Source organism: Symphodus melops, assembly GCF_947650265.1.
Source record: "Symphodus melops genome assembly, chromosome: 3".
Lineage (NCBI taxonomy): Eukaryota > Metazoa > Chordata > Actinopteri > Labriformes > Labridae > Symphodus > Symphodus melops.
In genome coordinates, this window is record NC_136693.1 from 14,136,425 (window position 1) to 14,160,368 (window position 23,944).

At 37.7% G+C, this 23,944-nt stretch overlaps 1 protein-coding gene across 2 annotated transcripts in view; it reads right to left on the bottom strand.

The window, feature by feature from the left end:
• Positions 1–5,057: 5,057 nt before the first annotated feature.
• The window catches only part of cpne7 (copine VII), a 32,884-nt gene continuing 13,997 nt past the window's right edge, over positions 5,058–23,944 (bottom strand). For both annotated transcript variants that reach the window (XM_079340040.1, XM_079340041.1), the window contains exons 11-16: positions 21,711–21,844; positions 16,228–16,282; positions 12,812–12,863; positions 12,357–12,490; positions 11,110–11,346; positions 5,058–9,579 (exon numbers count right to left, since the gene is read on the bottom strand). In XM_079340040.1, coding sequence (XP_079196166.1) covers positions 9,427–9,579; positions 11,110–11,346; positions 12,357–12,490; positions 12,812–12,863; positions 16,228–16,282; positions 21,711–21,844 — 765 coding nt within the window. In that variant the 3' untranslated portion in view covers positions 5,058–9,426. The remainder of the gene's footprint in view (positions 9,580–11,109; positions 11,347–12,356; positions 12,491–12,811; positions 12,864–16,227; positions 16,283–21,710; positions 21,845–23,944) is intronic.

Consider the following 23,944-nt stretch of genomic DNA (forward strand, 5'->3'; position numbering starts at 1 on the left):
TATTTTGTCACACTGAACTAAAAGCACCAGTATGTGGATATGTTTGCAGGTATTTGCATTGAAGCTTTCACTTCATTATAACCCTACAAAGTCCTAAAATAGGTCAGATATCAATCCGCAGACACCAGTCACATGCAGGAACCTAACTTCAGGCTTCAGGTAAACATGTCAAACGTCTTTTTATGCAGGATAAAATGTCTCCCCTGGGCGGATACCTGGGGCCAATTTCCTTCCAGGCTCGGAAGAAAGTGACTTTTCCCTTTCCCTCTGATTTTATCGAGTGGTTATTTCTCTGTCTGAGTTGCAAACTACAAAATTAAAGCCAACCATGGCTATAATGCTTTTTCCACTTGACTTTCCTGTCATGAATTTGCACCACAAGTTACTGGTATAAAATGGAAAACATGATCTAATTCCTGCTACCATTTATAAAAGGCTGCTTAAGTATTTAAGGTTTTGGATAATTCGACCTGTCATTATTTTTCTGAAGCTATCCTGAAAGGCTTCTAATCTATATATTCTTGCATTCTTAACTCAAGGTTAATACAGTTTGGTACAAGTTGACCAAGTAAATCATATTTAATAAAATGCATGTAATGATGACTACTGAATATGTTTACTGTGTAATGCAATGTATACCTCTTTTATTAAAGACTTACTGTATGATGTCTCTCTTCACGAGGGTGGACTCAAGTGAATTCATGTTTAAAGTCATTATGCTACATTACTATTAAAAGAATTCAAATTATGAACAACTCTGTTTGCTTTAAAGTTGCAGGGAAATCTCCGGTCTTTATTTTGGCCATTCAGGCACCCATAGATAATGTTTCCTTGCAGTTTTGACCTGCTTTATTGGTTTGGTGCCGGCTGGACAAAATGAAGTCTATTTATCTGAGACGTTGAGCCACTAGAGACTGTAAATTGGTGCCTCACATTGCTGGCTTATTTAACAAGCACAGTGGGTTGCAACACATCACGGGTATTCAAACTGTTATTTTCTCTCCCTGGTACAAATTAGAGAACAGCTAAATGAAACACAGCCACCTTTTTTTCTGGGTCATTGACAACACGTTATAGATACAGATCACAGAATATCAAAAATGTAATGTCACCAATGCCTTTATAGATTCCTGCATGTCTTTAAAAGCATCAACGAAGCATCGATTCATTGAAAGTGTTGCGTGTGTTTGCAATATATAGAGATTAAGGTGATTGAGTGACTGATAGAGAAAAGGGAAAGGTAGTCATTGCAAGCTCTTAAAATATCCCTAACCCTCCTAGGTTCACACAGTGTCTGTCCACCAAAAACCCAGCTTAAAGTGCTTTAAATGGTACATATCCATTTATCATAGGCACTGATGGCAAAAACAATATATCCTGCTTCCAACACAATGGTCAAAATTTGATTGAATCTTTTTTAAATGTATCACTTTAAACGGCTTTTATTATTTCTCTATTTTGATGTAAATAAATGTCTTTTTTATGTGCTTCCCCCCTAAAAGAACTTGTAAATAATTTATATGGAAATTAAGTTCTCATGCAGATACAGGAGGTGTAATGGCATTAATAAATTAGGAGGTTGAGGGTGCTTCAATGAAATATAATTCATGTCAACAAGCTGTCACATGTGTCAATGCAAATAGAGATTAATAGCAGGAGATCACAATTAAGATTAAAATAATCAACAAGCAGAAAAAAAAATATGAAGGGCTGTGTCTTTAAAGACACTCCCGATCAATAGGTAACTCTCATGATTAAGGAGCCTCAGATGCTGATGGAAGCATCAAGTAATGAGCTCACTAATCAAAGCTGTCTAGTGAGTGTCCTGTGCATATAGCCTACAGCACATAAGCAATGTTATGATGAATATCCATAACACACTTGACTATACAACATATTAGATGTAATACCAGAAGCATCTCTCAAACATTGCATTTTAAAGCAGTCAACAGAGGGATATGCATTGACATGTGACACACACACACACACACACACACACACACAGAGAGACTTTGAAACTAGCGTACTTTGAGTGGCAGCAGCGCAGCGCTGTCCTCTCGCCAGTCCTCCTGTCAGTACAGCTGGATGCAGCGTCTTCTCATCCTTCCATCGGACTTAAACTTGTTTAAGGTTCTTTTTAAAAGCAAGCTGAATCAGCTGGGCCTTGCTTCCTTGCCTTGCTTGAAAAGACGCTTTGGAGCATGGAAAATGAGTTTTCATACATGACTGTAGAAGCTCCTAAAGTTAGGGCAAAGGTGTGTGCTGTGATTTATACGGATACCCATGGCGAAATTAAGTGAGTAAACCGGCAAAAACTCATCCAGCTTTCAAAAATCCGCGTAGCCTACGTGGCTTAACTTTCTTTTTCGTCAGTCCGTGATAAGCTGTTGCAGTGTAAATTCCTCTCAAACACAATCGCACCATTGTTTCTTTATATTTTTGATGGTTTACTGATAAAGGATGCAACATCAATGCAACATAATTTACATCTAAAAATAAAAAAAATAAAAAAAAAGATCTGTGCCTTAAGTGGGGGGGCACAAGCATTTATGGGTATGCCTGTTGTTTTGCGTCTTTCTTTTTCAGAATGACTTTGTCATAGCCCCTTAGCCATTCATTGTGTCTTTAAGTGTAGTGCTCCACCCACCACCCAGTGTTTACAGTTCCATGAGTTTCTTCAGCTCCATTATTTCATCAGCCAAAGCAAAAGTCACCAGCCATCCCTTTTACTACCACTGCTTTAACATGGTGGAATATATCCAGCTGCTATTCAGGGTATGGATGCCCTGGGTTTTCAAAAAAATCCTTCCTGTTAAGGTCTACTTACCATTAAATCCCTGTCAAGTCTAAATTGATGGCAAAACATCATCTGCTTCACCAAATAATAACCCATTCTTTGGATACTTGTTCTCCATAATGTAATGGTCTAATTAATGCACTTAAACACTGTAAGGAATTTTGTAAGCTGGTAATACCTAATAGAATTTCTATCCGTGCTGACAGGATGGCTTATTCGGTCTACCATTTTGGTTAAGACTGAACTGCATAACATTGTCAATTAATGTACAACATCCTTGGTCCCCAGAGGATGAATTCTACAGACTTTTTGATCCTTGGACCTTTTCCTATTACCTTCTCTTTTCCTGTGACAACTGTGGTCTTTTAAAAAACAGTTGGATTGCGATAAAAAAAAAAATCTGTCAGATATTTGAGCTCTGTTCAGGATTAACTGTATTTGCATTGGGGATCACTTTTTTTTTTCTTCTATGCCTTTGACAGGTCAGAATCTAAATATTCTGCAATGCTGTTGTTAATGACATTAACTTCCTCAATCTGTAATAGGATAATTAAATATATGTAAATGCTAATGTTAGAAATTAAACCCATATAGAAAGCTAAAAGAGAGTAGCTGTTTTTCCCCTGCACACAATGAGTAATAAGTAGAATCACAAAATTGAAGTATATGTGTGTAAAAAAAAAAAGAGAGAGAGACTGTGAATTTGAGCTGAAGGAAGACAGAAAGAGATGCTGAGTACAATCCATTATGATATTATTTGATGGTGCTAAACCTTGCCAATGGGGGTTATTTTAACTCATCTCAAAATCACAACTACGGTCCCTTGTGTGGAGCTGTAACTTCTTTATTTCCTTCGCAGCATGTATGTGAATCTTGAATCCTGATGACTCATCTGTTGGCGTCTTTCAATAGACTCGCTTTGATCAAGCTTTCTGCACACACCAAGGACCAAGGACACTGAGAAAGCGGCTGATGAACTTGAATACTGCATTCATTTAAACTATAAGAATAATGTTTGTGTAAGTAGAGTTTTCTTTATAAAAACAAAAGCACATTCCCCCTCCTTCCAGTACACTGCAAATGTAACATGGTTTAATCTGCCAAAGTTCTTCTCACAAAAGTGTTTTTATTATTACATTATTTTAGAATAGCTCAACTTCATTCTTCAAAGTGTATTTATATGTATGTGTGCATGTATGCATGCATGTGCTGTGTAGTGAATGCACAGAGTGACTGGGGGATTGACAGCATGTGAGAAACAACATCAGAGGAGCTAGCTGGAAGCATTTCAAAGGTGTGTTCTGCTCCCTGTGGGGTAGGAGGAGACAGCTAATTACAAGTGAGATTTCCCGTTCTCTGTCTCTTATTAGCCATTTCCTCATTTCAAGCAGGAGTAAGGCATGCGGCCACTGAGAATACAACTCATCTATCCACTGTCTTTCCTGTTTTTTATAGTGCCCCAGGCAAAGCCTTAAGATGCAGCAATGGAAGGGAAACCCAGCTGTGTTTAAAGGCATTAAAGATAATCTGATAACATGCAGTGAATGGGCTGATTCCACTGAAAATATCAGTTGATCCCAGGGTGCAAGCCTGTTGTTGATTTTATTGCCAGTGAATGTTAAGCGGTGGTGATTGTTCTTTAATTGTGGCTATAAATCAGACGGCCAAGCACAAAAAGGGTTAGAGGACAGAGAGAGAGAGAGAGAGAGAGAGAGAGAGAGAGAGAGAGAGAGAGAGCTGACCTGAGGCCCACCCCGCCGGACATTTATCGGCCTCTAGAAGCAATCACCATCAAATCCTCATGTTTTTCATAATATTGTACAGATGGCCTCCTCCCAGAACACCATCAGCACATCCTGCATCTTTGTCCCTGAATCTGACAAAAAATGAAGGTCTACGTCTCCCCACAAGTAGGTGTCACCATGGAAACAACCGTTATTCAGTGCTCTCAACAATAGCTGCTAAATGAAAGGAGCTGTCTGATGGAATTAAAGAGTAGGTTCAGTCCCTCTTTCCATGCAATATGTACCCACAGGATCTGCAGCCAAAGACACACAGGGCAAATCTACACGATAGCATTACCTACATTTCATCAGGCTGTTTCTATTCAATTCTCTTGTACAGCTGAGTGTGGAGAGAAACTGTTTATTGAGATGATGAGGAAGAAGGATTGGAGGTAGCAGTTTGGCAAAAGCAAACAGATGTAATATTTCATTTTTGACAAATTATTTTCAGTTATAGTAACAAATCACAGAGGCAGTTTCAGTTAAACGAGATTTATTTGCCTCACTGCAAGACAGAAAGCATCAACAACAAGAACATAGGTTTGTGCAAATGCAGGCTTGCATATTAGCATTTCATAAGACCCAAAGGAATAACTGCACAGTACAGCTTAGCGATAAAAGTAAGCATGCAATGAATCCCTTTCTTCCTTTTGAAGAAATCAAATACTAATAATGCATTGGTTGCTTCTTGCCCTCACGGCCTGAAGTTTCACCAGTTGCATATTAAGGTTATTGGCTGTAAACTTTGTTCTTATTAAAAGTTGATGGGCGTTAAAGAGAGACAGTTTGTGAGGGAAATGTTAAATAAATCAGTGTGGTAAGTCAATAATGCAACAATAGATAATATGATTTAAACAGCATGGAGAATTCTTCACACCTTTTTTTTATATGGCCAAATGATCTCTGGTTTAATAGTCTCCATTTTTCAGCTAATTTTACTTACAAATGTTATAAACTGTGATGACAAATGACCTAATAGCTGTGCTCTTGGGTTCAGGCTGCTCTTGCATACAAGCACATGAAGACATTCTGTGAACACCTGAGCATTTCACACATGATTCGCTGTAATGAAAAGTGTCACTTCATAAAAAAGATAAAGAATATGAGATGGTTTTCAAAAGAGAAGAGTTATATGCTAGAGGCAAGTCTGGTGAGGCTTTAGAAAACCATACATCACAGTTGAACATGTATTACTGTAAGACTTCTATACATTTTGTAATTCCTCAAAAGGGTATCAAACATTTACATGCCTCAGTGTATAGATGTTTGAACTAAGAACACATTGAACACTTCTGTTAAATGAGAATAAGGACAGTAAAACATACTTTAAAGTTGTGATTGTGTCTATTGTGTGGGATAATGAATCATTAGCGCTTAAGATGCTCAAAGAGTAAATTGTCATATTAGGCAATAATCACTGCAATGTTGACACATTTAAGATATTGTTGTATGAGATGGTTTGCCCTCAAGGAAGAAATTGATTGGTCTGCGCCTCCTGTTTATTATATCTAGAGCACGAAGCAACTGAAGCTACAGTTAAAGGAAAGCACAAAGCTAAATTCACAGATCAGAAAAAACAGATCAGTTTTAAAAACTCCTTTACATTTTTATTATAGTATTTATCATTTGAGCTGTAAAACTCCCTCTTCCTTTAGAATAAAATCATGATGCACTGTTTGGGGGAACACATGTACAAAGAAAAAAATGTTATTCAAATAATGTTCAGATTCAGATTTATTGTCCTTTGCAGGAAATTTGCTGCAAAGGACAATAAATAATGTTAAACATTAAAACAACTTTAAATTAAAATGTGCTTCATTCCAGTCGACTATTGTATGTTTTGCATTAACTGATGTAAACTAGTCACATGGATCTACGCTTGAATTGTGTGACCAAAGTCCCTCCAGATGATTTATATTAGAAATACTACAAACTGAGTATGGCTGCAAAATCCAGGCCTGCTGGATCAATATGCCTCATCCTATGATCCACAGTGACTGAAGGATCCTCAATACTTGTGCTCTTCAAAAGGGTTCAGGGAGCAGCCAACAGCGGCACTCGCTGTGTTAAGGTGCTTTCATTGAGGAGTCAATAGTCTGTATCTTGGGAGGGCAGCTAAAGCTCTTGGGGACAAATCAAAGTAGAAATAATTATTGCAGCTTGGGGGTGGATATATGTACTGTATGTCAGAGGAGCTGTAAAGACCCTGTGTATTTAATAGCAGAGGCAGCTTGGTGTTTGGCCAAGTGAATTTGTCACCATTGCCATGTCTGTCAGATAGAAAATACTCCATGGAAAACTATATGCAAAAACACAGAGAAGATATAATAGACAAGAATCATTACTGGAACAGTGAGCAATCAGGCCAAACCAAAGAATATAAGGGTTGATATCAGGGTTGATATATAGTAAACAGTAAGGTTTTAAAACAGGTGCTTTTCTTTAACACTGCTGTTGTGGGCAACAGCAGCATTAAAGAAGGTATTTTCTGGTCTTCATTCTTTGCAATCTTATTTAACTTTACAATAAATTAGACTATTAATTTGCAAAGCAAGTAAGAGCCCAAGAAACATTACAATAAACAAAGAATTTACCTTTGAGTTGGACAGTGTAGGATTTAAAGCGAATTAAAAAAAACTATACATGTATGCACATGCACATTTTGTGCATTATATTCATATTAAAAATAGCTGCTTGACTGATCTGGGAAACATTTTGTTTTGTAGGGTGTTTTTTATATAATCGATCAAAATGTATTAATGCCATTGAGAAGCGTTAATATTTTAGCTCATCGCTGTTGGTGTTTACATTTAAAAATCCCGTCTCAAACAGCAAGGGTCAGCTTCACATAATGAGAACACAATCTATGAATTTCCCCAAAGAGGTATGTGATAGTAAAAGCTTAACCTTTCTGGATGTTGTTGGGCTTAATAAAAGAGCAGAAGGATCCAATAAAGATTTTCATGTAAACAGTTACTGTTAAGGGAGAAGTTACTTAAAATGTAAGAAATTAGTTTACAGATCAAAATGTTTATTATACTTATTTTATGCAATAGACATTATTTAATAGTAAGCACATTTGGAAATAATTGCAATGCATTTAGAATTTGAATTCTGTGATGTAAAATGTTCTCATAGTACAAAATGAAAGCACACTGGTTTTATGCTGTGCTTTTGTTTGTTCTGAACCATGTGCTCGCCACGCGGTTGGTTCTTCACCACTTAAATTCTTAATGAAACATTGAGAAGAATTGTGTTTCTTAAAAAAAAATAGCAGCAGAGGAGTGATAATTATGAGATGTACAGCGTATGGTTGCTACCTGTCTGACAGCTGGCTCAGAGATGACAACAATAAGAAAACAATTCAAAGAGAAAAGGTACCTGACATGCAGCATGAATAAACAGCGTCTACCGCATCGTCTTATAAAAGACAGAAAATGAAGGCGAAAAAAGTTGTTGGAGAAAAAAATAATAATAATTTACCTCTGAAAAGGCAGAACTACTTCAGCCTGCGAGCTGATGACCTGGCTGTATTTAGCTGTCTTGTGTGTCATAACTAAAAAGAACAAAGACCTAAAACTATAGCAAATGTAGTTATGTCTCCTTCAGTTGCCTTTGTATGAAAGGTAAACAGGACTGGATTGGATGAGATCAAAACAAAAAATTGTCAATTGCTTTCATATTTTTTGGGCAGGGGGTGGTGTCATTTGTCGTAAATGCAATGACAAACGGGCCTTTTGGTGCGGTCAGGATGTGCTGGTGCACTGTGGAACAGAACATTTTATAGAAGCACAACTTAAGAAAAAGGTCATGTGTATGTAACTATAAATACTTGTCTTAGAAACTGTGATTTGTTTCTCTCTGAAAATATATAATCTTGAGTTCAACATGAGGCCACTCCTGCAAATACACAGACTTACATTACAGCACAAGAGGAAAGGTTTAATATAACACCAGGCCAACAGCAGCATGTGTTAGAGCCCAAAATGTAACAACTACCCAAAATGTTACAACTACCCCAAAAAAAAAAATGCTGAGCCCAAAACGTTTGAACTTTCTGTACCACCTTCATTTTGGGTCAGTTATTACATTATGGGGCAGGCAAAATATTTTTCTCCTAAGAATGTAACAACTTGTTGCATTTTGGGCTAAAAGTTATTACATGTTGGGCTCAGCATTTTGTTACATTATCAACAACTAGTTATTACATTTGGGGTTTTGTTACTTTTTTAATTACATTTTGGGTTGTTGTGACATTTTGGGGAGTTGTGACATTTCAGGCCCGAACAAGCATGTTTTCTTCAATTTTCTGTGAATCATCTGTAACATCTGGATTAGATATTGTCAGTGGGGTCAAGTTGACAATATAATTTTAATTGCAACATAGCATACCCTTTTTACATGTTTAACATTTTCTAAAGATTTGATACAAGGTTAACAGTAATATGATAGACAATTTGAGGTGCCGAAATTCATGGTCCGTGAAAATAATAACCCAGCATCCAACCAATAGATCAGTACTAAGGGAATTGCCTGCATGCATTTACTGTGTGTGTGTGTGGGGGGGGGGGAATCCTTGAAGCCACATGATGCGGATACCCATTTTTCAAAGCTAATTAAATGCACTGGATCAAAACTGAGCAGGAAAAAAATACAGTCCCTTTCCCACTGTCTGCGTGTAAACACTTTGTCAGCAGTGAAAAATGAAATACATTTGTAACAACCCACATGTAAGGTATTCTTTCTGTTCCCTGTCCATTAATCGCAAAGCATGCGTCCTTTCTCCATCCCAGTTATCCAAACTGGTGCTGTGGCAAAGCTTGGTCCCAAGAACAGGATGGGTGGTTATTCTGTTGGGGTGGTGGCGAGTGGGCTGAGGATGGGGGTATGTAAATCCCTCTGAGGACACATAGGGGAAATTGCCTTATGGCTGTAGTACTCCACAACTTGCTTTGGCACCTCAGCAAGAACACATTTGGCCAAGGCTGCAGGTGAAGCCTGCAACAGAGACACAGAAAAGCTGAAAACTGAAAAATCTTGTTTAAATCTGAGCTATCAAGCTTTAAAATTTACTGTGCAAGCCATAAGCATTGTTTTTGTTTTTTCACACCAATTTAAAGAGATGTGTTAATATCAGATATAACAACTGTTCAACTCACGAAACTGTAAAAAGTCGCTCCCATGAAAATGCATGACAGGCTACTGTATGTTTTGCAGTTTTTGAATTTGATCATTCTGGGGTTTATTTTGAAGTCTTTAATTATTATGCCCTTTGGGGTTCATATATCTAATTTATGTGCATACTAAAGTACATTCACAATCGCTAATGTCCGAAAAAAGTGTGAGTTTTTATGTACTGTCACCCCATGCAGTCAGTCTCATCTGCCTGTATTTATAAGTCTAATCTGATTGGTTGGCCAATCTGCTCTGTTATAATTGGCCAGTCGATCAGCACGGTTTTTGGTGATGCTATGCCCCTTTTACCATATTGGGAATGCAGATTGTTGCTCTGAGTGGAGCAGTATGAGCTTGTAATTGCTAAAATGAGCCAATGGACTTGGATCAGTGACATCATCGCAGTGTGATATCACACTTCAATTTTCATCGAGGGGGGCGAGGGACTATTCATGCAGCTACTGCTACTGCTAACAGGAGGACGTAGGAGAAGCCGCGTTTCCGCGGACTTTGAGTTTTTGCACATATATGTCCCTAAACATGCACAAGACATCTGGAAAATACAACTGAGCATATAAAACCAGAAAAGCATAATATGGGACCTTGACTAAGAAATATGGGATATAAATACAAGAATTGTTTAACAGTTTTTGTTTAGCACATAATTCCCACACAGAGAGTACAGTCTTACAAAATAAATGCATCATGATTGGAGACACATTTCTGGGCTACATCTGGACAGATCAATTTGTGGAGAAGGGGAAGGCAGATTTGTATATCCTTGTCATGAAAATGTGTCTTTAAGTGTTTGAGTAAGATGCAGGATTGACATGAAGATTTTAGAACACTTGCATGCTCTCAGCACATCTTTGTAAATGCTCTGGACAAACAGCATTGTTATAAAAAAATATATATAAAAAAAAAGCTTGAGATAAAAAAATATTGTGCTCAAACAGTTTGGTATTTTGAAGCCTGTATAGCGTATGAGTCACACCCTTTTCATGCTCTTCTCCTCTTAATTCTCCTCACCTCATTCTCTTTATGTAAGCCTTTGTTAGGTTTCAACACTCAGATACTCCCTCTTATTTTTTCTTGGCTACTTCTCTGTATGGACAATACATACTTTAAGATGTAGCTGCAATAAGAATATGTTCTTGTTTAAAGAAATGTCTGGATCTCTTCCAGTCCTTGATGCCAATCAGCAGCACAAGCAAAGCCAACATAAGGCTCCTGTGTGCTCTTTTATAAAACATAGGAGGAGTGTGAATCTCCATGAGCTTCGCAACACAACATTCAAGATACAGTTAGCTAAGTCAGAAAATGAGCATGGACTGAAGGAGAAAACAAACTGACCGTTTTGAAGTCTCTGAAGGGCACAAATTGCACAATGTCCCTGAGGACTGGCTCGCCCTTAGGTGAGCGTAAGACTCCATCATCCCCATCCAAAATCTGCATGTCTGTGAAGTCTGCATTGCCCACACCAACAATTATTATGGAAAGAGGCTGGTAGGAGGCTCGAACAATAGCTTCACGCGTGTCTGCCATGTCTGTCACTACACCATCGGTCAGGATAAGCAGGATGTGGTACCGCTGGAGAAAAGATAAGAACTCTCAGTGTGATTTAATCCATATGAAAATGAACCCATTTAAACAGCATTGTGTGGTTTGGAGCAAGTTCATCTCTCAGTGTGTGCTATAGTCTAAAGTAGGCTTTCATGCTGTCTTGGCTGATTTTGCAGCCTCTGCTCAGTAGATCAGTATAAATGTGTATGGCAGTTTTCTTAAGTGTTACACATGAAAAAAGTGGATCCAAATAATGTAAAACAAAACACAGAGATATTATGACACAAACTTCACCTGAGACATGTGCGTGCATGCATGCATGTATGTGTAAAGTTCATTTCATGTGTCCACTGAATAATTTAATATGAGTAGAACAGTAGAAGAATATTAAAAGACACAATATACTGTAATTATTCTGACAGTTCACAGTAGAGAAATGGTAATGCTGTTGGTTCACTGTTGTTTTACTGCATGTCCTCAGTGAGTAAATATTTCTAATTTGTGCCCTGAAAGCCTACTTGTTCACTGCGGCTCATTTACTGATCATAAAAGGAATTACATCGAGGAGTAGACAATTTGATGAAGGTCCGCTCAGTAACAGGAGTCTAGTAGTTAAGAACACATTGTCTCCACAGCCGTAGGTAATTTAAGATAGGAATAGATAATACATCCCAAAGGGATATTAAGGGAATATACAGTACAAAGCACAGTAATTCTATCAGACACTTTGGTTAAATCAAAATGTAAGTGCAGTCCTTGCAGTAGTTTCTAAAACTAAAAAGGGCTAATAAACTGAAAAAAAAAAGAATAACACTGCTCAGAGAAGGATGCTATATTGAATTGAATCCATAGTTCAGAGTATATTAATTTGTGTTGTACTAGGTCCTTTCTTCTTTTGTGCTTTAGGGCATCATTAGTGAGGTGAACTGGAGGCTGCTCACTCTGGGACTAGGTGAACAGCAGTGTGGGGGGGCTAAACAACAAAGGCTTATATTGCAGCCATACATTTTCTTTAGAGAGTATAAAGGGACACTCACAGATGCATCTTTAATGTTACCGTCACCTGCTGCCAGCTTAGCTATCCTGGTAATGATTGGAGAAACATTTGTTGGGCCATACAACTGGATCTTAGGGAGGCAGTTCTGGTATGCCTCAACCACTCCTTGGATCTCTGATTTAAAAAGGGCACAGAAAGAAAAGAAGGAAATATTGATACAGTTATCAACACTTCTTGAGTAAAGAAGCTAATTAAACAAAAAGATAACAGTCATAGGTATCATTCACTGCATACTGCAAATTATTACAGGTAGCCTGTAGGTAAGGGGTTTTTGTCTTACACAAGTTCAAAAGCTGACTGTTTTCATAATTAAAATCTGTCTTACACTCTTTAATTATTACAACAGCGTTGTCTTATTGAAGATGTACATTTGAGTATCATCTGCATAGAGTTGCAATTACAAGGGTATAACTGTTAAATGAGGATATTCCTTACCTTCACATTCATCATCTTCTGGGTTGAAATTAATAGCAAAGTCATGAGACACCTGTTGAAGGAAAATTAAAGAAATGATTTAAGTTCTCAAAAAAAAGGTCAGTTTCATCCTCATGCATAATTGTACAACATGACGTGATGCTATCAGTCGCACAAAGTCATTTTGTCATGTCTTCATGTTTATGCTTTTTGCATGTTGTTTATAGGTATCATAAATCCACATCAAACTCCTCTCTGTACAGACTTAATGCTCTCTCTATAATTCACGTCCTATATAACATAAAATAGGTCTAAACATGCCATTAAATAAGATCATGTGTGAATCGGACATTTCAAGCAAATAAATAAAATGACTTGCATAGAATAATCATCTAGAACAATTTGTTTATTTTTTTCTGTTGTGTATATATGATTAACAACACATTTCAAATTAACAACGTGCCCGTAAGGACGATTTTCATAATAATAATAATCACAAAAAAAAATTCCAACAAAAGAATAAAAGTAAATCCCTTTTATATTGAGTTACCGTAAATTCCGGACTAAAAGCCGCTACTTTTTTCTCACACTTCGAGCACTGCGGCTTCTACTCCGGTGCGGCTAATGCATGGAATTTTTATGGGGGACAGTGAGTTAAGATGACACTGACAGCGACAACAGAGACTGAGGAAGTGAGTAATGAAGTCATTCTGAGGCAGTGAATGGATGGACTTTTTCTTGTGAAATATATTACGGTCATCTTTTTCATCAGCCGTGTTACAGACACCGTCGGCTAGGCTTCGTATTGTAACGGTTCATGTTGTAAAGTCAGTAGTTGATAATGTGTTCATAATTCCGATTATGTGGAGAGTCAGTGAATGCACCAGCGAGAACGCGTTGTGTGGCTGTATGAGAGAACGCTGGGGGAGAGAGTTGGGTTGTTACGGCAAGTTATGTGTTGCTCTCTGCTGTAAACGGCGTGGTCACGGCCGACAGTGATCGGGTTATTAAAAGTTATTATTTGAACGCTCTCGTCGTCCTTTAACGTCCGTACGGACGCTACAGTATTTGCGGGTGTTACCGGTAGCCTACGTCTGTGTAAATAGCTCTTGTTATAGCGTGGACACCTGCGGCTTATAATCAAGTGCGGATTATATATGTACAAATACATTTATTTACTTATTTTTAGCCGGTGCGGCTTATATCCAGGTGCGCTCAATAGTACGGAATTTACGGTACTCATGTAATTTACTGATATGTAATGGCCCTTTTATTATCCAATATGCTGAGTCAATTGATAAATCTGAAAATACATATCATGCACTATTTGCTCAACAGATGCTTTCCATAAGAGATTACAACCTTCAACACTTCTCCGATATTTTCTGAGCTAAAACATGTTTTATTTCAGTTGGTTTCATTCAGGGCATTCAAACTGTCATGACTAAAGAAGAAAACTAACTTTTAATTTTCTTAAGTCATATTTGTCTTCCTCTTGATTGACAGCCTGAAATAAATCACTGAAAAGATAGATATGATGAGAAATTCATCTTAAAAACCACTGATCAGGATTTATAAGAAGCCCCTGGGAGAGACAATGACTTGTTTTGTAACTTGTTTGAACGGTTTGTTTTATGGTTGACCTTTTGACGTATTACATCAGGAAAAACCTGGTATGGCTATTAAAATTAATGGTGGTTGTCCTCCATTCTGGAGTGAGGTCTGGGTATTATGCAAGCTGATTTACTTGGCTGAGAGAACTGAAGCATCAGTAAGCATCTGTGATGTTATTAGTCACACCTGTGGTTTATCTGCTACTGGAAAACTGTGTGTCCTTCAATATCATAATGTTATGATAAAGCTTTCTCTGTGTGCCCCTTTTTACTAATCTGTTAGGGGGGCAGCTTAAAAACAACCTCTGTCAACGACAGATTTTAAAAGCCACTAGGAACAGTTCCTTAGCAAAAAGTAAAACACAACTTGTTTTCTGCCAAAGTCTGATGTCAGTTTTTCCTAATTTCAACATGAGACATTGATCATGATGGTCATGGTCATGTTGCATTTGAATGATGTGTAAATGTTGTCTGATCAACCCTCACATTGGAATAACTGCATTGGAGCATTTGTAGAATTTGCCAGCTGATCAACCACACCTTAATAAAAAAATGAGAAGGTAAAAGACACAAAAAGTATCGAATTAAGATGTGTGTTTAAGGGGGATTACCGTGTGGAAGCTGTCTCACACATTTTTGAATGGTCTCAATGACCTACTAAAGTACATTGCACAGGAAAACCTGCTTTAACAGCTTTTTATTTTCAGATATATAAAGACAAGAGTTGACCTTAATGGTGTGCACTTTGCTACCTTGATAAACAAAATCTTTGACTATACACAATAATCCATAATAAACTATTTTTATAGTATGTTGTTGTATTTTTTCCAAGACTATTTTTGTCCTTATTAAACAATTAGACTTTTGGCAGTGCCATTTCTATGCAAATTATTTTGCCACATTTTTTTTACTTAACCTCGCTTAAAATTAAATTTGAATACTAAAAACTTCAAAGCCTCACGTTCATTTCTGATGCATTTTTGGATAGCTAATTATTAAAGCCAAAACAAGGTCTCCGGTGTGCACAACTTAAGAAATAGCAATCACAGGCGTTGAGAAAAAAAAAGACGATGCCTAAATATCTGTGAGATAAAAACATTGTTGATAGAATTTTCTGGGAGCTTGTGCGTTTCCTTTTTTGATTCTTGCCTAATTATTAACAATGACTCAGATAAATTATTGTCTGCCTCACAATAATTTGGAAATTAATTGTTAGTCAGCAACAAATGTTTTACATGAATGAAATAATAATCAGTGTTTCGTTTTTGCACAATACAAAGTGCAATCTAACATCAAACACAGACATGTGATGATAAATTGTGTGCGTGTGTATGTGCGTGTGTGCGTGTGTTTATGTGTGTGTTAGTGTGTGAGGGTGCTTGGGTGTATGTGTGTGTGCACTCATTCACTTGTCAGACTTCCCCCCAGGGCTTTAATCAGAATCACTTAAGGTTCTTAGTTCTCTGGGTCCAATTTGTTTAAACAAATGCTGTAAAACTCATGAATTCTTATGCAAATGAGCCTCAACACTTCAGGGCTTTTATGTCATGGGAACATGTTATTTTCTCAAGACAAGTTGATATTTCGAGATGTGGGGGGTATGAATAAAAATAAACTCAGTAATTACTTTTAAATGTGAAATATTGATGGAATGACACATGTGTCATATGGGGGGTAATGAAAAGCAACTCGCTCAGTGTTAAATTCCATTGTGCCGGAAATACCAGGATTTGATAAGAGCACTTGATTATACATTGTGAATAATAATGTTCATGGTTGTTAGACAAAAAAATAGAAAAAGGAGATTTGAACAGAGATATTTACCTCATAATTTGGAGGGATTCTGGCACCAAATCCCAAAGCTGAAAATCTTTTGTCACTGAAACAAAATGAAACAGATTAATTAGTCATACATTAACAGGAACTGTAATTTAATCTGAGCAAGTCTGATAGCATTTTACAGTGATCTGAAAAACAGTGATGGCTTATCCATCTGTTTACGATTCCAAGGGCAAACCGATTGCTTGTTTGCAATTCATAAATGCTAAAAGCTTGAATTACAATTTGAAATCTGTCTCACAGTCCCTGCAGCCAGTGTTTGCACCTGTTCAAAGAGCTTCTAACAGTCTTCATTCTCTCCATTTGTCATCCTGCCATTTATATCATCAGATATTCTCTTAGAGTCTCTGCAATGCTGGATAGTGCTCTCCTTGTGAAACGCCAGGGTGCTGGTTTTGTTTTAATGGCAAGACAAAGACTGCGTCTGAAAGTACTGAATTCTATATATTCTTTATAGTTTCCCACAGTTTTCCTCCGCAGGAAGAAAAAAGAAATGTCCATAGCATGGGTTGGATACAACATGACATGAACCAAGAAACTCAAAGTAAAACGAAGGTGAAAAAAAGGGAAAAACAAGGCCAGTTTTCCTCAAAGGAGAAGATGTGGAGTGTTTTCAGAGAAAATGCACCACTGTTAGACGTGTAGAGCACATTTAAATAAACTGTGACTTAACCCTGATGTCAACAGCCTCCCACTTCTCAACTCCAACAAATGGATGTTGGGGGAATGCAAATGCAATACTGTCATAGACAGTTGATTTGCTTATGGTTCAACGAAGTTCAATGAGGCACAGTTGCTGTTTGGAACATTTTACTCTGGTGTTCAAACAATCATAAACGGCCATTTGAAATGTCAAAATGTAACACAGAGGGCAGTTATCTCTTTATATGCATAATGGCTGAACCTACAGTGGTGCAAACAAATCACTGCCTAAAACATCTGAAAGATGTTTCTACTGTTCTTTTTAACAAAAGAAGATAATGAATTACATTATCTAGCAGGATCAATGATTGGAAAAGTTCATAACAATCTAAATAATTTGGATTTATTGGAGGGCAGCAGCAGCAGAAGAAAAGATCATTGTTTGACATTAATAGTTTACAAATGCTGTTGGTTAAACCGAAGACTTAAAGAACAGCTAACTAGAAAAGCAGGGAAAGAGAGGACTCGGAGGAGAGAGAGAGATAGAGAGAGAGAGAGAGAGAGAGAGAGAGAGAGAGAGAGAGAGTGATGCACATGCACGGAGGGAAAAGATAAAACAAGACACAAACTAGTTTCTTAAGTTTGTTGGACCCAATTATCCATCCATTGCAACCACCTAACAAGAATAGCAATAACCACCATCTGATAGGCTTGCATCTGAATGACTTGAACAATTCCTGGAGTACCAAATTTATTCCATATAGTTCAAGTACAAACTGCATACTAATTAAACATTATAAAGATAAATATTTGTGTTTACTGTAACACAATGGACTTTGTGGAGTTAGGGATATAAGCTGCCACAGTTGATTTTAGTCAGATCAGTAATTGTTTGTCAACTCTAATGGCTGCTTCCCTTATCAGAACATTATGCCTTTATCACTGACAAATACATACTACAGCCCAGAACATCACAAATAACATCCCAAGCTCAACAGAATGTCAGAATCTGCTTTTAAAATGCTACGTTTACATATTTTACTGTGGACATGGGCTGGCTGCATTAGAGGTTACCCAGCATGGTTTGCAGCACTATGAGTGCTGATTTATTTGGTGTGTTGACAAGTGGTGACTGGGGAATTGGTTGTACACCAGTGAAGCGAATAACATGGCTTTGAGGCAGCTTTTGCCAGAGCTATCAGAAGTGTTTAATGAACTCTGATGGGTGTGGACTTATACAAATGTTGGCAGTTTGGTGTTTTTTACCCTCCCTGAGTGTAAAGTACAACTCTAACAGCTAACTCTGAAAGAAACAAATTCACTTTGAAAAGATTTTTGTTGCTCTACTATAATAATTACAAATGATGTAGCAGTGCAGGCAAGATACAAACATCAAAACAGATTGGCCATTCTTTTTTAATTGGTAATATGATTTCCCTCCTCCTCCAGGATTGTCAAGGAGAGAAATGATTATGTGTATCTGTTCCCATAACCTTGAAGTATTATATTTACAGTGGCTTCAAATGGCAGCAGAAACAGCCTGTAGGCTCTGGAGAATTTCCGCTCATATTTGGTTACCATCATTATCTTCTGTTCCAAGACAAAAAAAAAAAGAGATAAACATGTGAATGAGTCCAACTCTTATTCTCCATAATACCACCTCTCCACATGTCCTAGATAATGTGCTTCTCTGTGTCCAGATACAAAACAAAAACATTCCAGTAACAATATTTCAAACAAATCAAAGCATTCAGAAGGCAGATTGGTTCTGCAGCTGAACTAACTGCATTAACAGAGGACCATGCCTTCAACATGTGGATGTTTTCAACACATTTTGCAAAGAACATTCTCGTCAAAACAGCCATCTGCTGAATGCAGGCCACACTCCCACTGCTGTGACCTCTCTGACACACTGAGGTATGTTTTGTGGAGGAAAAATGAATTGGAAAAATGTATTGTGTCTTGATATTATTTATGGTTTACCAAATTTATTATTACTAGGAAAATGTTGAGGAAATGAATTTGAAAACAGATATTGCTCTGCTAAATTAGATGTGTAATATATTCTTGCAGCTGTTATCAATGTGAATGTGCAGCACTCTGACTCTGGACCAATAGACTCTTTCCATACAATTTTTCCTTGGAGCTTTAATGAAAATAATTTTATATGCACACTTTATAAATATCTTAACAGATCTACAATATCCTGGGTTGTAGGGCCATAATATAGCACCCTTAGCTGAGACAAAAGGACAGAGAAGACGACTGGCAAGCCATTTTCATCATTCAATTTTACTATTAAGTGTATGGTAGTCCTTGTTTTCCTCTGTCTGCACATGTGAGGAGCCACGGGGAAATGTACCTGCTGAAATAGGCCTCTCAGCAGAGTAAACGAGCAACAGCCCACACAGACAAAAGCTCGTCACTCCAGCTCCGTAATGCACTCCTCTGCAAGGACTCTAAAATCCCACATCACCTATATTCACTAAGGGCTAAAAGGTTTGCTTGCCCACATGTTACACCTCACTAATAACTCAAACTAAGAGGGAAGGGCTGCCCACACTCAGAGGCATGTTTCCATGTATGACGCTTCTGTGTATCTATGTAAACATGAACCTTGCAGAGCGATGTGAATGACAATATTCAAGTTTTTTTGGTGTCTCCAATACGATGCTGTAATTAGCCACACAGCGCTACCATTACATACTATTCAATAGGAAGAACTGCATACATCACAAGTGTTAATCCTCATCTGGTTTAGTTCTGACAGATGACGGGGTCTTTCTCTTAAATATATTGTATTATAAATAGTTTCACAGTAATTAACAAGCAGACCTGCTTGCGATATTGAGTAGTATTTTGCACATTTGTATAATGGTTAATATTTATTCTCAATCAGTTAATCAGAATCTAAAAGGGAGACTGATACAAGTATCTGATATCAGATATCTATGAGTATTTATACAAAGACCGTCAACAATTTAAAGAGCTTCTGTTTCTGTAGTGATTCCTTAAAACTTGCTTTCCTCTGCATCTTTTCTATCTTAATATCTGATTTCAAACCAGGCTGTTATTTCTGCTGCCACAGTGCCTCCCACTTCTCATTGAAGTGTTTGCTGTATGGTGTCAGCCCCGACCTCTGCATGTGTTCCTCTTTAGTTCAGGGTAATGAGCCTGTACAAGCTAAGAAGAGAGACCTGTAGCGGTAGCAGATGCTGAGAGGAAACTGAACTGTTGAGTTATCCACAGGAGAAAGCACGAGCAGTCACCACGGTGAACAGAAAGGCTGTGAAGAACATGCAAGACTGTTAGCACTGAGCAAACAGGCACAGGCTTATGCTGAAGTGTGTGGGTGGGTTTTTTTGTGTGCGCTTAGAACTGTGACTCCCCTCTTCCTCTGTGAATGTATTCTATATGATTATGTCATTACTGGCAATAATGATATACATTAAACCTGTGAGCATGTCAATATTTGGTTCTATATAAACCTTTGTTCTTATTTCCACTCTTCTGGAGGGCTTTTCAGGGTAATGAGCCTGATGGAAGCCACATGAACCAAAAACTATGAGTTTTGAGAGGGGAAAAGACAACAAGCAACAAAAGGCTAAAATGGAACCAGCGGTGCTACTTTCTTTTGGTCTATATCTTAATAACACCACCTGGTTGGGAGAAATCTACTACGTTTCACTAATGTTAATTCCAGTGAGACAAAGTAAAACAAAGCCACACACTATCTTTAAAAATATAAAGATCAACCTTTATATCTACATCCTGACATGTGAAAAACACATTTTCACACAAGTCACTTTAGATCTTCCCGTGATTGTAACTCAGTCAAGATTACAACCAAAAACAAACCGCTCCTTAGACCTCTTCATGGCTCAAAAAAACGAAATCACCAGCACCTCCAAGCTTTTCTATATACCTCACACACACATTGATAACAGCAAAGATGAGTATGTGTCTGGTTTTTCTCTCCAAGAGCACTATTAGTTTTTAAGGGACAGAAAGGCCACTTGCTTATTCTTTTCTCTCAATCTATTCAATCTTTTGAGATAAACAGAAAACGTCCCTTTTTTTAACTGGGGTTTTGAAATGCATAAAGCTGTCAGCAACAAATGTGATGTCTGCACAGGATTCAAATGCCTGTGGCAGATATAAAGGTCAGCATGTCCTTTCTTTGATAGAGTGACGCAAGCTGGAAATCAATGGATACTTTGAACCATGAAGGAATTTTGTCAAGAACATTCTACCAGTGTCCTTGACTGCGGCTTCCTCAAGCCACCAGTTTCAGTCCCAGATTAGTCTCATACATCAGTAATGCCAACGAAGGTCTAATTTGTTTGCTCTACTTTTTGCAGGTACAAATAGTGTAGCAGCTTAAAGCAAATTTCACTTGCAAATGTGAACATGTGGACAGAAAACAAGATTGTTTCTGTGCGGCAGGCTTACAGGCTGCTCTGTTGACAAAGGAAGGCATGTAGATCAACCAAAAGAATGAATTTATAATGCTAAATGTTTTTCAGAGAGGAATCTGAGAGAGAGAGCAAAGATGGTGGTCACAATTCAGCCCTCTTAAATCCATTTCGAATGGTGAACAGAAATGTAATAACCTGCTGGATTGTGCTGCAATCCTGTCCCAGAGCTTCATGATTTCCATTACAATCCTTACTGTTGTGCTTAAAATGGAAAGGCTCGTTTAGAGTGTGAGTTCCTACAGAAACAGTAAGTAAGCAGCACTCTGCAGCTCCATTTCACCACGGGGGACACGGACAATCCCCTCAGGCACCAAAGAGCCCTTGCTGAGAAACAAAAGATAGACAAACCTATCATAGTCCTGACAGATCTCTCCTACTGCTATCAGAGCCTTCAGGTACTCGTTTGGCTGGTAAGGGTTGATGTAGTGCAAAGAGCAGCTGTTCCTGGGGTCTCCATTTGATGCCGTGAAGTCAATGGCAACCTGGTGGAAAGGATTGAAACATTTTCAACATAAACCACATGACAAGAATCAGTTTTTAGGCTTCTTAACTTTTTGCATACTTGTATTTGGCTGGTTATTATATCATACTGTGTGAGCGAGCCCAAATGGAAGCATAAATTATCTTATCAGTGGTAAGAACTTGCGCTTTTTACACCCACACGGTAGATTGAAGCTGCTACAGCTCCCATATACTGTAGATCCAAGCAGCCAGTTATTTCAACAAGGGAGCAACTGCCTCTACCACAGCGGTCCTGATGATTAATATTCACTGCTTTAGTAAAAATCCAGCCAAAAAGTGAGAGGGAGCAGAGAGAGCAGACCAAAGGGCAAGAGTAAAAAGAGGTTAGAATTTATTCCATAAAAGCTGCCTACAACAAGAAAACTGACACTGTGAATGTTTGGAGGTTTCAGAAAGACAGAGATGATTGAAACTGTCAGTGGTGAGGGAAGTATTTAGATATTTACCTGTGTAAATGTACTTACACTAAACTGTGGTCATACAGTACTGTTTTGAGTAAAATTACTAATTAAAAATAGTCTTAAGTTAAAACAGACACAAATGTAAGGAAAACTGCTGATAGTGTCCTTATCTGATTATTTATTTATTTTAGTTTATTTTGACTGTTAGATTCTGAAAACAGTAAGACATAAAGGTGCATTTATAGATTCAATCCAAATCATTATCAATTCATTAAAATGGAAACATGAAACAATTTTCAGGAAAAATTTGTGAAAAAAAGTCAGACATTTGCCAACGTCAAATGTTTTCTGCTAATCATTTGAACTATACTAGTAAATGTTCTTGTTGGAGTTCAAGGTCCTCCTACAAAAGCACTGACATTTCAAGATACAGTAGGTGTGCAGAATTAAAAATGTTGTATTTTCCAATGAGATGTTAACAGTTTTTTGCAGCATTAGTGCAGGCGCTCCATGTAAGGAGGAGGCTATGGTCTACCAAGCAGGCTGAACAGTTTCAATCCTGCCTGTGGCTCATTTATGTCATTCCCCATTCTATCACTCCCTGATTTCCAACTCTGTCCACTGTTCTATCCCTCCAATTGAGGCATAAAAAGCCCAAAAATCTATGTAACACCCCCCCCCCCAAAAAAAAAAAAAAAAAAAAAAAAAATGATAAGGAAAAAAAATGTTTGGATATCAAATTCTGCAAGGTCTTTTTTTTTTCTTTTTTTCTCACAGTTAAGATATTCTGATACAAATTCTCTACAAATGACAAGGGCAACTGTGTTTTCAAACCTCAAAATCGGGTCACTTTAATTTGAACACAAACCCTCATATTTAGATCCACAGATCGGTGACCTGTACTAATCACTCAAGGTAGCAGATGAACAGCATGATCGGTTGTCAGTGGCGTTTAAATCACTGAAGAAGATCACAACATTGCTTCTTCTAGTTTGTGTTTACTCGTTTTAATATGGCCTTTGTATGTCAGCATTTCAACCGTGGGCGACAAAATGGACACCTGCAGTGTGTGCAAAACGCAGCACATTCATTGCCCGGTGCTTTTTAAATGAAGCTGTTACTTTGAAAAATGCTGACTTCCTTTTTAGTATGACAGCAAGCCTACCTGTTCTTACACAGCAGGTCCTGTTTATACGATTAGCTGGGCTAGCTAAGCCACAAGCTTGAGATTGTCAGATACATGAACAGACAACTCAGTATTAAACTTTTACTCGCGGTGGAATAGTGATGATTTTATATGGGTTAAAACAGCAGCAGCCTTGGCAACAACATTATTGACATACAGTATATACAGACCAATCAGTGTTGTAAGCCTGGTGTACTGTTTTGGCATTTCAGTGGGTTAAAACCGGGACACGGACTGTTAACAAATGATCACATGGTTTATAGGTATTTGTGGGGACTTGGGACAAGTAGCTTTAAACAGGACGCTCTCAGTAGAGTCAGGACGTATGGTCACCCTACCAATAAACCACTAAAGACGTTTTACAAAAAGTCTTATTCACAATAAGCAACAATAACTAATGGAAAAAAATTGATACATTTCCATCTTAGCATTGATAATAGTATGATGTATAAAAAAAAAACACTGCTGGAGAA